Here is a 14,258-nt window from a genome sequence, read left to right on the forward strand (position 1 = left end):
CTAGTTTTAAAAAAATGGTAAATACTGCTTTAGAAAAGTGAGTAAAAATGCATAGGAATTTATAAAGGAAAGAAATACTTTTGTCAAATGTATGAAAAAAATCATACTAACAAACAAATGCAAATTAGGCAGTATTCAGGTGTGAAAAGTATGACGTGGTCTCCCCAGTTCTTTTTTTAAGCAGCTTTATTGAGATATAATTTACATGCCGTGCAATTCACTGACTTTAGTGTACGAGTCAGTGGTCTTTTATTCAAAGATATGTGCAACCATCATCACGGTCAATTTCAGGACACTGTCATCACTTCAAAAGGAGACTCTTTATCGTCTCTGCCCATCTCCATCCCCCTTCCCTCAGCCCTAAACAGCCACCCACCTACTTTCTAGGAATTTCCCTATTCTGGATATTTCCTGTAGGTGGTGTCACACAGTATGTGGCCTTTTGTGACCTGCTTTACTCATCACTTAGCATAATGTTTTCAGGTCTGTCCATGTTGCAGCGTGTGTCAGAACTTCCTTCCTTTTCATGGCTGCAGAATGTTCCCTTATATGGTGGACCCCCTTTTGTTTATCCATTCAGCAGCTGACAGACAGTTTTCTTGTTTCCTCCTGTTGGCGGTTGTCAATCTTGCTGCTGTCAACATTCGTGCACAAGTGTTTGTGTGGACCTGTGTCCGTTTCTCTTGAGTGCACATCTAGAGTGGATTTCTGGGACCTAGGAGCTATGTTTAATCATTTGAGGAGCTGCCAGGCTGTTTTCCAAATGGCGGCACCATTTGACACTCCTTCCAGCAGTGGGTGAGGCTTCCGGTTTCTCTGTGTTCTGGCCGTCACTTGCCGTTATCTGACTTTTTGATTCCGGCCATCCTAGTGGGTGTGAAGTGTATCTCATTGTGGTTTTCACTTGTGTTTTCCTGAGGACTGATTTGAGCATCCTTCCATGTACTTGTTGCCCATTTGTATATTTTCCTTGGCAAAATGTCTGTTCAGATTCTTTGCCCACTTTTTAATTGGATTATTTGTCTTGTTATTGTTGGGTTGTAGGAGTTCTCTGTATATTCTAGATACAAGTCTCTTATCTGACATGTGATTTACAAATATTTTCTTCATTCTGTGGGTTGTCTTTTCACTTTCTTGATCGTGTCCTTTGAAGCACAAGGGTTTTCAGTTATGATCAAGTCCAATTTGTCTATTTTTTCTCTTGTTGCTCAGGCTTTTGGTATCATAGCTGAGAATTCTTTGCCAAATTCAAGGTCATGAAGATTTATTCCTATGTTTTATTCCTATTATTTATTCTGAAGAATTTTATGGTTTTAGCTCTTACATTTAAGTCTTTGATTCATTTATATTAGTTTTACATATGGTGTGAAGTGAGGGTCAACTTCCTTCTTTTGCCTGTGGCTGTCCGGTTGTCTGGGCACCATCGGTTGGAAAGACTGTTCTTTCCCCAGCGAATGGTTTTGGCATCCTTGTCAAAAGTCAGGTTGACCACAGATGCATGAATTTACTTCAGGACCCTCGATTCTGTTCCACTGATCTATAGACTGCCCTTGTGCCAGCACCGCACTGTCTTGGTTACTGTGTCTTTGTGGTAAGTTTTGAAATTGGGGTGTGGGTCCTCCAGCTTCGCCCCAACCCTACACAGAGTTCTGACACAATACTATGAACAATTGTAGGTCCACAAGCCAGACGACTTACACGGAATGGACAGATTCCTAGAAAGACACAAATGACTGAAATGGACTGAATAAGAAATAGACAATTTGAATAGATCCATAACAAATGAAGATACCGAATTAGTATCCAAAAACTACCCACAAAGAAAAGCCAGGCTTCACTGCTGAATTCTACCAAAATTTAGGGAAGAACTAAAACCAGTTCTTCACCAACTCTTTCAAAAACCCAAAAGAAGGGGAACACTTCCCAATTCATTTTATGAGACTAATATTACTGGATACCAAAACCAGACAGATATCACAAAAAAAGGAAAACTACAGGCCAATATTTTTTATGAATATGGACACAAAAGTCCTTAAAATACTAGCAAACTAAATCCAGCAATATAGAAAAATAATTATACACCATGACCAAGTGGGTTTTGGGTTTGTTTTGTCTTTTTTGAGGAAGGTTAGCCCTGAGCTAACATCTGTTGCCAATCCTCCTCTTTGTTTGCTGAGGAAGACTGGCCCTGAGCTAACATCTGTGCCCATTTACTCCACTTTTGTATGTGGGACACCTACCACAGCATGGCCTGACAAGTGGTGTGTGCGTCTGCACCTGGGATCCGAACCGGTGAACCCTGGGCCGCTGAAGCAGAGTGTGTGAACTTAACCGCTATGCCACCAGGCCGGCCCCTTCACCAAATAGGTTTTGTCCCAGGAATGCAAGGTTGGTTTAATGTCTGAAAATTAATATAATACATCATATCAATAGAATAAAAAATGAAAATCGCAGGATCATCTCAATAGACACAGAAAAGGCGTTTGACAAAATTCAACACCTTTTCGTGGTGAAAACATTCAATAAACTGGGAAAAGAAGAGAACGTCCTCAACCCGATAAAAGGCATCTCCTAAAAACCCATATGTAATGTTGTACTTACTGGTGAAAGGCTGGCTATTCCCCAAGATCGAGAACAAGACAGGACGTCTCCTCTCACCACCTCTACTCCACACTGACCTCTGTTCACAGAGGATGTGGTCTTATGTATACAAAGTCCCAACGCATCCACAAAGATCTATTAAAGCTAATAAGTCAGTTCAGCAAGGTTGCAGGATACAAGACCAATATAAAAAAACATCAATTGAATTTCTACAAACTTTCAATGAACAACCAAAAATGAAATAAAGGGGTAAAAATCCATTTAGAAAAGCATCAAAAAGAATGAAATGCCTAGGAATACATTTAACAAAAGAAGTGTAAAATTTATACTCTGAAAACTAAAAAGCAATGTGGAGAGAAATTAAGGAAGATCTAAACAAATGGAAAAGCATCATGTGTTCACGAATCAGAAGATGTAGCATTGTCAGGACAGCACCCCTCCCCAGGACAACACACAGAGCCCCCGCCCCTCCCAGGGGCCCGCTGATGCCTTTGTGGGAAGTGGCAAGCCGATCCTAAAATTCATACGGAATTTCAGGCACCCGGAATAGCCAAGACAGTCTTAAAAAAGAAGCACAAAGGAGAGGACCCCTTGGTTCTTAAAGGAGTTCTCAGAGTCTGCAAAAATATCTGCTTTGCTTTCGGGTGGATGTCAGATGGTTCCGTGGAGTCTAAAATTCTAGTCTGAGAGAGCACTTCACGTCTTCTGTTTTGTGTGAAGTGAGCTTCGGTTACAGCGTCCACTAGGAGAAATTGGTGAACCTTGCTGGGCTGGCCGTGGCACCTCCCCTGCGCCCTCCAGTCAGTGGAAGACGGGGAGGCCACGTGCCTCTCCCCACCCCGCTTGGCCACCTGCCAGGGGGTTTTGGAGGCTCGGCAGGAATAACACCCACGCGGGCCCTGGGGACGTGGATCGGTGCCTGGAAAGCAGTTCTCGCCACCCTCCACTGAGTCACCTGTGTTTCCGGAGATAAAGCTCGTGGAGGAGTGTTCCAAGAGGACCTTGGAAAGAAATCTCTGCTTTCCTACCAACTCTTCTTTTCAGGACATCTCAAACCTGCAGGAAAGTCGAAGGATGGTGCAGGGTTCGCTCACATACGTCCTTCACGTCGATTCAGCACTCGGTAACATCCGCCACGGTCTTCCCAGGCATGCTGTCCTCTCCCGTCCACGTCGGTGTCCACGGACACGCATACCCATTCGTGAGAGCTTCCGTGTTCGAGCACATCCATACACATAACCGTGTACACACACGCAGGTGCACGGGTATCCACACGCAGGTCCACACCCACTTTTCCGTGGTGAAGTGACCTGCAGCTTCCTGACCCGTTGCCCTAGCACGGCTGCATGCTTCTCCAAAGCAAGGACACCCACGATAGTCTGTCCTCTGCCATGCAGACCACATTCTGGTGTCCTCCAGTGTCCCAACCCTGTCCCTTACAAGCTGTCTCTCGTCTCTGCTTGCTGGCCTGGAACCGTCAAAGCTCGATGGTCATGAGTCCTCAGCCTCCTTCCTTTGGATGGCCCCCCACCCCTGCCCCCGCCCTGTCTTTCCCAGCAGGGAGGTTTCTGGAGAGTCCGGCCAGCTGTCCAGTGACATGTCCCACAGTCTGACTCGTCCAGCTGTTTGCTCATGTTTGGATTCAGGCCTTTGGTGAGCGCTCTGGACAGATGGCCACGTGTCCTCTCCCTGGCAGCCCATCAGGAGGCGGGAGGTGGGGGTGTTACAGTGGCCACCAGGCCGCGCCGGGAAGGCGCCTTTTCCCCGAGACACTGGACGCCTCGAGAATCTGCTCTCGACCACTTTTTGCCTCCAGTGACCGTCCTTCCCAGCAGCTGGTCTCTGTCTGTCTGGTAGCTTCCCGGGGGGATTCCCTGGGGGCTGCACAGACCCCCAGGGGAGGTCCGGGGTGTCGTGTGCCTCCGTCACTCTCGGGCAGTGGTGGGGTGTAGGAGCAGCCCCCTGCTGAGTGCCGGGCCACCTGGGCGTCTATTCCCGGGGTCCACCGTCGATAACCCATGGAGGAATTGGGGGGGGGGCGGGCGCAGTGAGATCATTCTCCCCACCAGGCAGCGGGACACCACAGCCTCGAAAATGTGGGGGCTCAGCCCAGGGGGTGCGTTGAGGAAGAGCTGAGGAAGGCCTGGTTGTGCATCCTGGGAGGTCGTCTCTGCTGTCCCCCCACGGACGAGGAAATGGGTTCAAACCACTCCCGAGGACTGAGTGAGAGGGGAGCCTGGGCAGTCTGGTGGGGTCGCACTGTCCCTGGAGCCTTGTGGTTTGCATACTCGGCTCTTGCTTGGCAGTGGGGTCAGGGGGTTGCTTGGTCACTGAGCACCAGCCAGGGAGGGGACGTGCCTGTGGGTCTTGACCTGTAGCCCCGGCTGCTGGCCTCCCAGTGCACGGCCCCAGGGCCGGGCAGTGGCTGGAAGGGGAGGCCTTGGGAGGCGCCCGGCCGGTGCAGCGACCGTCCAGGGCCCGTTTAGAGCTTGCCCGTCAGCCCCTCCCCAGCGGAGCCTTCAACGGGCATCTCAAGAGCTGCGTCTTTCATCGTTGTGGCTGGAGAAAGTCACCAGGAGAAGCAGAGTTTAGGCAGAGCGTTCAGCCACTGCCGACAGTTATAAACTAGCCGCACCACAGATGAAGAGTCGTGTTTTCCTCTCGGAAGAGCTGGAAGTGTGTCCACAGCGTACAGACCTCTGCTGACGGGCTGCCACCCTGGGATCGTGTCTCAGCAGTGGGTGCTGGGGGCGTGGGTCCCCAGGTCTGCTCCTCGGAGGCTTGGGGACACCTGCCAGGGCTGGCCTTAGATAGTCTCTGGTCCCCAAGCAGGAGAGAGGACCCAAGGGCCACCTGAGGAGGGGTCTCTGTGGACACCACTGGCTCAGGGAGCGTCCATGGGTAGGGACAGTGTGAGGGGTCGGGCCGAGTGGAGGAAGGGGCGCGGGCAGCTGCTGTGGCCTCTCCATGCCCTTATCCCACCGCCTTTGGGCCTCGGCGTGAGCAGCCCTGGGGCCACCGGGAGGGGCCTCAGCACGAGTGGCAGCGTCCGGGGTTACCGCAGAGCGTTCTGACAGTCAGGCACCCTGAGCGCCATCCCCAAGGCCACAGCTGAGGGCTTCACTCCTGAGACAGGCTCGCCTCCTCCTCAGAGCAAGTTCTCTGTTCACACGTGGGTGTTTTGCGCTTCTTTGAAAATGAAAATAGAAGACCACATTATTCAGGAATCCAGACCAGACGGGCCAACAAGACGGAACAAACCCTGGTGTGGGCAGGGCAAGAGGCAGAACCTTCTGGAAGAGGTGGGGTGGGGTGCAGGGTGGTGGCTTTTCCCTGAGGGGATGGCCTCAGGTGCTTGGAGGAAGGGATCCCACCTCAGAGGGGACCCCCTGTGCCAGCAGCAGATGCGTCTGCTCTGGGGAGGAGTGAGGAGGCGGGTGCCCTCAGGCAGGCCCAAGGCGGCGCGTGTGACAGAGAGTGGCATCTGAGCACAGCCCAGCCTTCATGCCCTCCCGCTAACATCCCAGCCAGAGGGAGCAAGACGGCTTCACAGCACTGGAAGGTGGTGGGTTTGAGGCGTCATTCAAAACGAGAGTCCTGCAGACGGGGTGGGCGCTCAGTACCTTCCCTGTGCAGTTCTAACACCCGCCCAGGTGCCCGCGGTGTAGTTGTGCGACCCCTGGGGTGAGCATCCAGCCGCGGCCTGGCAGGACTCCTGTGCTGGCCTGGAGTGTCCCAGGCATCCAGGAATTCCCGGACCACTGTCTGCATGGGAGCCAGTAGACACGTCCAGGCACAGATGCCACACACACGTATATGGACGCACACACACACATGCACACACATGCATAAGCGTGGAGAGCCCTGGGGGTGAATGGACAGGGGTGAAGGGAGTCGGCTGATCTGGGCCGTGAGCTGCTGTGTGTCACGGACGGAGCAGAGAGGAGGGCGTTTCAGGCAGAAGCAGGTGGTCCCCCGTGTGCAGGGAGATGAAGGCCGAGAGAGTCCAGCTGAGCGAATCTGCCCAAAGCTGTGCTAGGGGGCAGCCGGCACCTACGAGATGCAGGTGTTTGATGGGTTCGTTCCAAAGATAGTCTCGGAATCCTGTGAAAGAGGCAGCCACTCCTTCTTCCCCATGGGGCCTCGCACATATTCCCACTCAGGTCCAAATTCTTTATGATTTCAAGTGCACTTGTGTATTTGGTGCCAGAGGCTTCAGACAGAAATCTAGTGTGTGCCTCCAGCTGAGTCTGGACGGTCATCAGAGACAGTTCTGCAGGCAGGGGAAGGGCAGGGTGGGAGGAGGAACCCACCCACACAGGAACACCTGCCTTAATTCACGAAGCAGGGATGGAAATCTAGATACAGACGGGCACCAGGTTAATAAAAACAACAGCCAACACACTGTCGAGGAGCGGGGCGTAGCCCCCAAGACAGCATCCCAGCCAGGAGCAGTGAGCCCTGTCTTGGAGCCGTAGAATATTGAGCACAGGGGATGGGGTCTTGACGGATGCGTAAGAGTTTGCCAGATGGAGACCAGAGCAGAAATTGCGCTGTCTGCTTTTGGCCACTGATCTGGTGAATTCCTAGCTTGTCAGGAATTCCTGGATCCCTGTCTTTCCTGAACTGGGAGCTGGTGGGCCAAGGGTGGGCTTGCTCCCGTGCATTTGCGGCCTCCCTTGCACAAGCAAGAGCTTGCCAAGGGAGCCCCAGAGGACGCCCTCCTGGAAGGAGGCGCCATCCCCGTTCTCGGGATCAGTGTTCATGGTCAGGCGGATTCCCCAGCTGGCCACTCTGAAAACTCAGACAAACGCAGGTGTCTTCTCAGCCATCTCTAGCTTCCCCAGAAACAACCCTGCCCTGGGTTCTTAGCTGAGTGCTGAGCCCAACGGGCTGGCGGCCGGCAGTGGTGAGCCCATGCAGGGACATCGAAGCCGTGGGAGGCCAGGCGTGGCCCACTCCATGGGGGGCAGTGCCCTCAGGGTCCGCCAAGGCCAGATGGACGCTCAGACCCGTGGGACCCTTTTGGCCACACTGCTGGAGGGCCTGGGGCAGAGCACGGCTCTGCTGCTGGTCCCAGGCCGGCAGAGGCTTTCCGCCTCAGGCCCCACAGGAGCCGGCTTCTTGTCCCAGGTCCTGCCAGGGACCCGGCCCAACACGGGGTCACGTGTGCAGGGAGCCTCAGCTGTGGCTTCAGCAGGATGGAGCTAGAGGGTCTACCCCCGCAGGGCCCTGGGTGATTCCCCAGCGCTGAGCCACCGCGGGAGGCTTGGGCGCTGGAGAGAGATGCTTTCCCCTGTTGGCCTCAGGGTCGGGACCTGCGGGACACAGGCGCTGCGACACTTCAAGGACGATGGGGGGCCATCCCGCCTGCCCCAAGCCGGCGCTGCCTTCATTGGGAGTTGCTGCTGGGGGCTCCCTTCTGGTCGGTGTGGGGCTGGAGCCCATGGGGGAGGAGCCCCGAATGCCAGCCTCCAGCCCACCCCTGACTTCTGACACGTCATCACCAAGTTAAGGGGCTGACCCCTGACCCCAGAGCCCGGGGAGCTCCTGACACTGTGCTCTTCCTGCCCCGAGGCCCGGCCTGGAGCTGCCCAGGTAAACTCAGGGATGGTTCCTGGCTGCCCAGCCTGGAGTGGAGCGGGCAGATCTGGGCACTGCCATCGGCCAGGGGTCCGAGTTCCACCAGCTCCCCTCGCGGGAGGGTCCCAGCGCTGGCTGGCAGTTGTAACGGATTGGATCGTAAGAACCACTGAGGCTCTTCTGGCCTCGGGGCCTTCGAGAATCAAGTGTCTTTAGAAACGCAGCATCTTACCCAAAGACACTGGTGTTTCAGCGATTTCAAGTGGTTTCCCTTCAATACCCGTGTCCCCTCCTTCATCCCCACGGGCGACTCAGGCAAGGTTATCCAGCCTCGGCAGCACGCACAGACTCCAGCGGTGTGAGCCGGGCAGGGCCCTTTACAAGGAGCTCCTGACGGGCCTGAGTGGGACAGGGCTTGATGGCAACGACCCTGAGCTCCCGTCTGGGGCCCTGAGGTTCAGACCCCGCAGCGTCCCCGAGGAGCTGGGTGGGGCAGGGGGGCCTGTTGCAGCCACAGCCTGCTGAGGAGAGGTTGCTGGGGGAAGCTGGTCCACACTGCAGCCTTTCTGAAAGCTGCAGGGTCTGTGTGTGAGCATGCGAGTGAGTGTGTGTGGTGTGAGCCTGTTGGAGACTGAGTTTGTGTGTGCATGTGCATGAGTGCATGTAAGCATGTGTGAGATGCATGCTTGTGAATATGTGATGTGTGCATACTCTCATGCACACGTGCGTGCACGAGTTTGCGTGTGTGAGTGAGCATGCATGTGTGACTGAGCATGCTTGTGCATGCATGTGTGTGAAAGACTGCAGTGCGTGCGAGCATACATGTGCACGCATGTGCACGGAGGCTTGTGTGGTGGCACCTTGGCAGGTTGCTTCCTGGCAGGAGCTGAGTTCTGGGGCCGAGCTGTGGAACGTGGCAGGGCTGCGCTGGCCTTTTCCAGAGAAGGTTGAACATGTGATGTCCTAGAAATACCTGAGGTGCTGGTGGCCTTGCAGAGGTGGGCAGAAAGGGCGAGGTCTGGAGTATTAAGACGTGGGTGGCACGTGAGGGTGGCGGGTGAGGGTAGTGGGTGAGGGAGCAGGGTAGAGGGTGGAGGGAGCAGGGTAGAGGGTGGAGGGAAGATCGAGGTGCGGGTGCTCAGCATGGCGGGCTGCCACCTGCCCTCCTCGAGAGTGTGGCCCCCCGATGGCGGCAGCTGTGGCCCCTCTGCCGGCACGCTTCCTCACTCCCGGCTCTGCCGCGAAGGTGGGTTGAGCGAGGGAATGCAGGGCCCGCCCAGTTGGCGAGTGGCCTCAGAGAGCGACCGAATGCCCAGGGCCATTGGGATGCCCACGGGGCAGCCTCAGCCTGATGAGGGTCAGGGGTTGTGCCACAGTGAGCCAGCACCCCCTCCCCGATCTGTCCCAGGACAGGAGGCAGGGCCTCGGGAAGTTCTGTCCTGAGATTTCCCAGAGTCACTTTTAGGCATAAAATCGCATTAGTGGCAGTGAATTTTCAAGCAGAGACTGTGCTCTGGGCATTTCTAAGAATTCTGAGTGTTGTGGGGCTAATGTTGGAATGAGGGCTTGCCGAGACACAGATGTTTGCATATGGGATGCCACCCCCCTTTCGAGAGGGCACATGGTGTTCAGCTGTCCTGAAACACGAGTTCTGATCCCAAACAGCCGGGCCTGCCCTTTAGACGGCTCTCCATCGATCGCATCTCGGTGTCCTGAGCTGTGGACGCTTGGGGACACGTTTTCAGGGCTGTCTCACCATGGCTGCCGTCACTGCCGAACCCAGCCCTGGGGAGGGGGAGGGCTTAGGCCCCCAGCGCAGCCTGGAGAAGGCGGGGTTCTGAGGGGACTTGGCAGAGAGGCACCTGGGGGGCAGAGCACATGGGATCTAGTGTAGACTACGGTGGTGAAAACAGTGTGTATGATTGTGTGTGTGTGGTTGTGTGAGTGTGTGCATGTGTGTGGTCATATGTGGCAGTGAGAGTGAGTGTGGGTACGTGAGTGTGAGTTTGTGCAAGTGTGTGAATGAGCAGGTGTTTGTGTAAGCGTGTTGGGGGAGTGCACATGTGCAGACTGCCTGGATTCTGTTCTGGCTCCGCCTCTTCTGGGCTCTGTGACCTGGAGCCAGGCTTCTGGTCCCGTGCCTCAGTTTCTTCATCCATAAACAGGCTGAGGGCCACGCAGTCACAGGCTCACAGAACCAGCGTGGCATTGAGCACTGTGCCTGGCGGGCTGTGGACGCTCTGCTTTACAGGCAGCCCTGCTGGGGTGTTCAGGCTGGGCCAGAGCCTGGAGCGGTTCCTGTCCCCTGGGGTCCTTTTGTTGATGGGAGAGCCCGCCCCTCACCTGCACTCCTCCTGGGGATGCCTCCCGGGGCAGCACAGAAGGTGTGTGCTAGGTGGGCAGTGGGGCCAGCCTGGCCGTGTGGGGAGAGTGATGGCCATAATCAAAGTCGCACCCCTGGGCCACACGTTAAGAACCAAGCAGGCTGCTCCCAGGGACCGGAGCCTTCTCCCGAAGGCCCACGGCCGGCGCTGGCAGGACTTAAGGCCACAGAGCAGCGGGCTTTCAGTGTCTTGGACAGAAGAAAGTGTTACGCGAGGTTTTATGACGGGAAGGAGTCGGGACACGGTGGGCAGTGTCCAGCTACAGCCTGGCCTGGCTGGTGCCCTGCAGAGCGACAGCAGCAATGCCCAGAGACCGTCCCTTCCTGGGATACTGCCCAGAAGGGGCACCTGGAATGGTGGAGCTGAGTGGAGGCCAGGACGGGGCCCCCGCCCCTGGACTGCCACCCAGGGCTTGGACAGGGCTCGCTCACCCAGCCCCATCTCGTGCACCCCGGGGTGACCAGGTGGCCCTGAGCCTTGGCACAGCACCCCTGTTCCACACATGGGGGGCTGAGTTCTGTGGTTTGTGGCAGAGGCATTGGGGGAGGACATCTGTCTGTCTGGAACCTGCTGTGCCTGGCACTGTCTGTCTTGATAAGGCCCGTGACTCTCCTCTGCCTCCATGTCCATGCCCCATGGCTGCTGTGTTCTCTCCCTCTCAAGCAATTCTCAAGAGTTGGCTTAGAAACCCGGCTGGATGCAGAAGCCTGGTGGAAACTGACACAGGGCAGGGTCAGCCCCGGACAGCCCCTTTCTAACCAATGGAGAACGAGGAGCGGCTGTTGTCTGGGCTGGCCTAAGGATGAAAAAGGAGAAAAGGCCATTGTTGCCAATGCTCGAACCCAGCGCTTGGTCTCTGGTGAGATGCAGCGAGGACAGGCCAGCGTCTGCGAGGGGGCTGGAGGATGGGGCCGGGAGCCGGAGCTGGAGGACGAGCCGGAAGGATGAGGCCAGAGGGCTGGGCGGGCTGAGGGGCACAGCGTCCCTGAGCGGGAGGGAGCCTGTGCCCCTGCGTCCCCCTTGCCCCTTGGGTGTTGAATGTCTTAGAGGCGACAGTTGCAACAGAAGAATTGGACTTGCAACAAGCTGAGCGTTGTCAAGTTCCAGTTTTACCCCAGAGCGGTGGCCCCAGGCCAGGTTCCGGGCTGTTCTCCGTTGGAGTGGCTCCCAGCGCAGAGGGTAGTGGGCCAGGGGGCCGGGGGCCACCGACTTGGTGTCCTGGGGTTCCCAGCCCTGCCCAGAGCAGATGCCCTGAGGGGGCCGGGCCGGGGCTTTCTCTTGGAGCCGGGCTCTGCAGAGGGCACCCAGGCTGAAGGGCACAGAATCGAGGAGCCCCTGCCATGCTCCAGGGGCCTGGGGTGCTGGCCGGAGCCCACATGCCCACACCCCGACAGGGGGATTGGTGGCAGCCCTCCAGCTCAGCGGAGGGAGTTGGCAATTCCACTGCATGTTCTTGAAAGGTCCCTTTGGCCTCTTGAGGACTGTGGCTACTGTAAGGAGGGGAAGAGAAGTTCTGCAGCATGCCTGTCACCTTGATTTAGGGGTTTGTGCCTTTTTTTCCTTCTGTGAGAGTGGGAAGGTGGAAGAGCGAGCTGGCGGGAAGCATGAATGGGGGAGCTGGCTGCAGGCCTGTGGGTGGGGAGAGCGGGAGCTGGCTGGCCCCACCCCCGGGGCCGGCGGCCGCAGCCCAGGCCGTGCAGCGCACACAGCTCCGATGGCTCCCCACCCCAGCAGCCGCCTCCGCCTGCTGCTGCTGCTTTGCTGTCTCGGGGCCGCCCGGGCTCAACTGCTGAGCCTCCTCTGGCCGTGGTCCACTGGGACCAAAGGGCCCTCAGCCCCGCCGGTCTCCGTGCCCCGGGGCAGCCCATCTGTGCAATCCACAGAGGACACCACCACGCACGTGGCCCACCAGGATGGCCCCACCGAGCAGGGGACAGCTCCCACCAGCCGTGAGCTGCCCCCGGAGAGGCTGGAGGCTGGCCTGGGCCGGGCCTCCGCTGCCCCCACGGCCTCCACCGAGAGCCCAGAGAACATCGCCGGCGTCGGGGCCGAGATCCTGAACGTGGCTATGGGCATCCGGAACTTTGTCCAGCTGTGGGACAACACCACCCCCGCCGAGAGCTCCACCAGGGCGGGGACGGCAGCCCCTGCGACCCCCACGGACCTCCTCACCCTCCCTGGGCCTTCCAGCGCCTCTCAGGAGAACGGGACCGTGCTCTGGCCAAGTAGCGGGGCCCCAAGCTCTCCTGTCACCCAGAGGACCGAGACCGGCACCTCGCCAGTGCCCACCCAGCCGCCTCCCTCCCCTGGCACGCCCCAGGCACTGCTCAGGGAGCCCTCGCTGCCGCCACCGTCCCCAGGTAGAGCTCTCTCCTCCACGCTGGGCGGGGCCCCTCTCTGGGGAAGCCGGCCGTCCCCAGGGCAGCCGCAGGATCTGGATGGTGAAGAACTCTTGCCCGTGGCAGCCCGTCCCGGCCAGCAGCACCGACACGCTGACGTCGGCAGGCACTCGCTCCATCTGCTCCCCCTGGTGACGGGTTCGCTGGGCACTGCCCTCTCGGCTCTCTCCTCTGACTCCCCCACTGAGCTGTCTCAAATCGCACTCTCAGCTTTAATTGGGGACAGTGGTGCTTGGATTCCCCACGTGGCTAATTCTGTGGGACCTGGTCTTGCTAATAACTCCTCGCTGCTCGGGGCTGACCCACTGACCCCTGCCGGGCAGCCTGTCCACAATGCCGCTGGCCGCTGCCTGCCCCTGCCGCCCTCCCTGCCCGTCTGCAGCCGCCTGGGCATCGGGCGCTCCTGGCTGCCCAACCACCTCCACCATGTGCGCAGTGAGGAGGTGCAGGCCGCCGCGCGGGCCTGGGGGGGCCTCCTGCGGACCCACTGCCACCGCTTCCTCGCCTGGTTCTTCTGCCTGCTGCTGGCCCCCCCCTGCGGCCCGCCCCCCGCCCCACCGCCCTGCCGCCAGTTCTGTGAGGTCCTGGAGGACGCGTGCTGGAGCCACCTGGACGGGGGCGGGCTGCCGGTCAGCTGTGCCTCACTCCCTGCCCAGGAGGATGGGTACTGTGTGTTCATTGGGCCGGCTGCAGGTAACTGGCTGGCCAGCTTTCCCCCTCATTCCCTTGTGCCCTGCCAGGCGAGCTCGGCCGGGCTGGGGGACCCCGGCACAGAGGCCAAGCCTGCCCCACCCCCAGTGCTGGGCCTTTAAGTTCAGGTGCCCATTGCTCCCTTGGGAGGCAGGAGGGGAGTGATGCCCCTTCTGCAGGGGTGAGGCTGAGGTCTGGAGGGGGCTGGAAGTGCGCAAGTGTGTGGGGAGATGCGTGGGGAGTGCCCCTGCCTTAGCATTTTAGCTCATTTAGCCCTCCCCACGGCTCTGAGATAGCCTGCTGCACCCCCCGTCACAGAGGGGAAACCGAGGCACACAGCCATGACATGACTTGCCCATGGGAGCCAAGATTCCCACCAAATTCTGGCCGCTGCTCCCAGCCCCTTGCTGTGGTGTCTGACGTCCTTCGGCGGTGCCCCCTGCACGGGCCGGGGTTGCAGGGGCAGATGCCGTGGGAGGGGCTGCTGCTCTGAGGGTCCAGAGTCTCACTCATGCCAGTGGTCAGTGAGTCCACGGAGCTCATCTGGGGCCCACCCCAGCCTGGCTCCAGAGCACAGCCCCTCAGCTTGGCCGGTGCGAGG

General features: G+C 57.7%; 1 protein-coding gene across 4 annotated transcripts in view; it reads left to right on the plus strand.

Moving 5' to 3' along the window:
- The window catches only part of COL18A1 (collagen type XVIII alpha 1 chain), a 109,157-nt gene that overhangs the window by 39,550 nt on the left and 55,349 nt on the right, over nt 1-14,258 (plus strand). For 2 of the 4 annotated variants that reach the window (XM_070489017.1, XM_070489018.1), the window contains exon 1: nt 12,263-12,928. The exons of 1 other annotated variant lie outside the window; for it this stretch is intronic. In XM_070489017.1, the coding sequence (XP_070345118.1) occupies nt 12,283-12,928 (646 nt within the window). In that variant the 5' untranslated portion in view covers nt 12,263-12,282. Of the gene's footprint in view, nt 1-12,260; nt 13,661-14,258 lie in introns of those variants that run through there. One more of the 4 variants, XM_014859766.3, reaches the window with a different exon arrangement.

This window comes from Equus asinus, chromosome 18 (genome assembly GCF_041296235.1).
Source record: "Equus asinus isolate D_3611 breed Donkey chromosome 18, EquAss-T2T_v2, whole genome shotgun sequence".
NCBI classification, from domain to species: domain Eukaryota; kingdom Metazoa; phylum Chordata; class Mammalia; order Perissodactyla; family Equidae; genus Equus; species Equus asinus.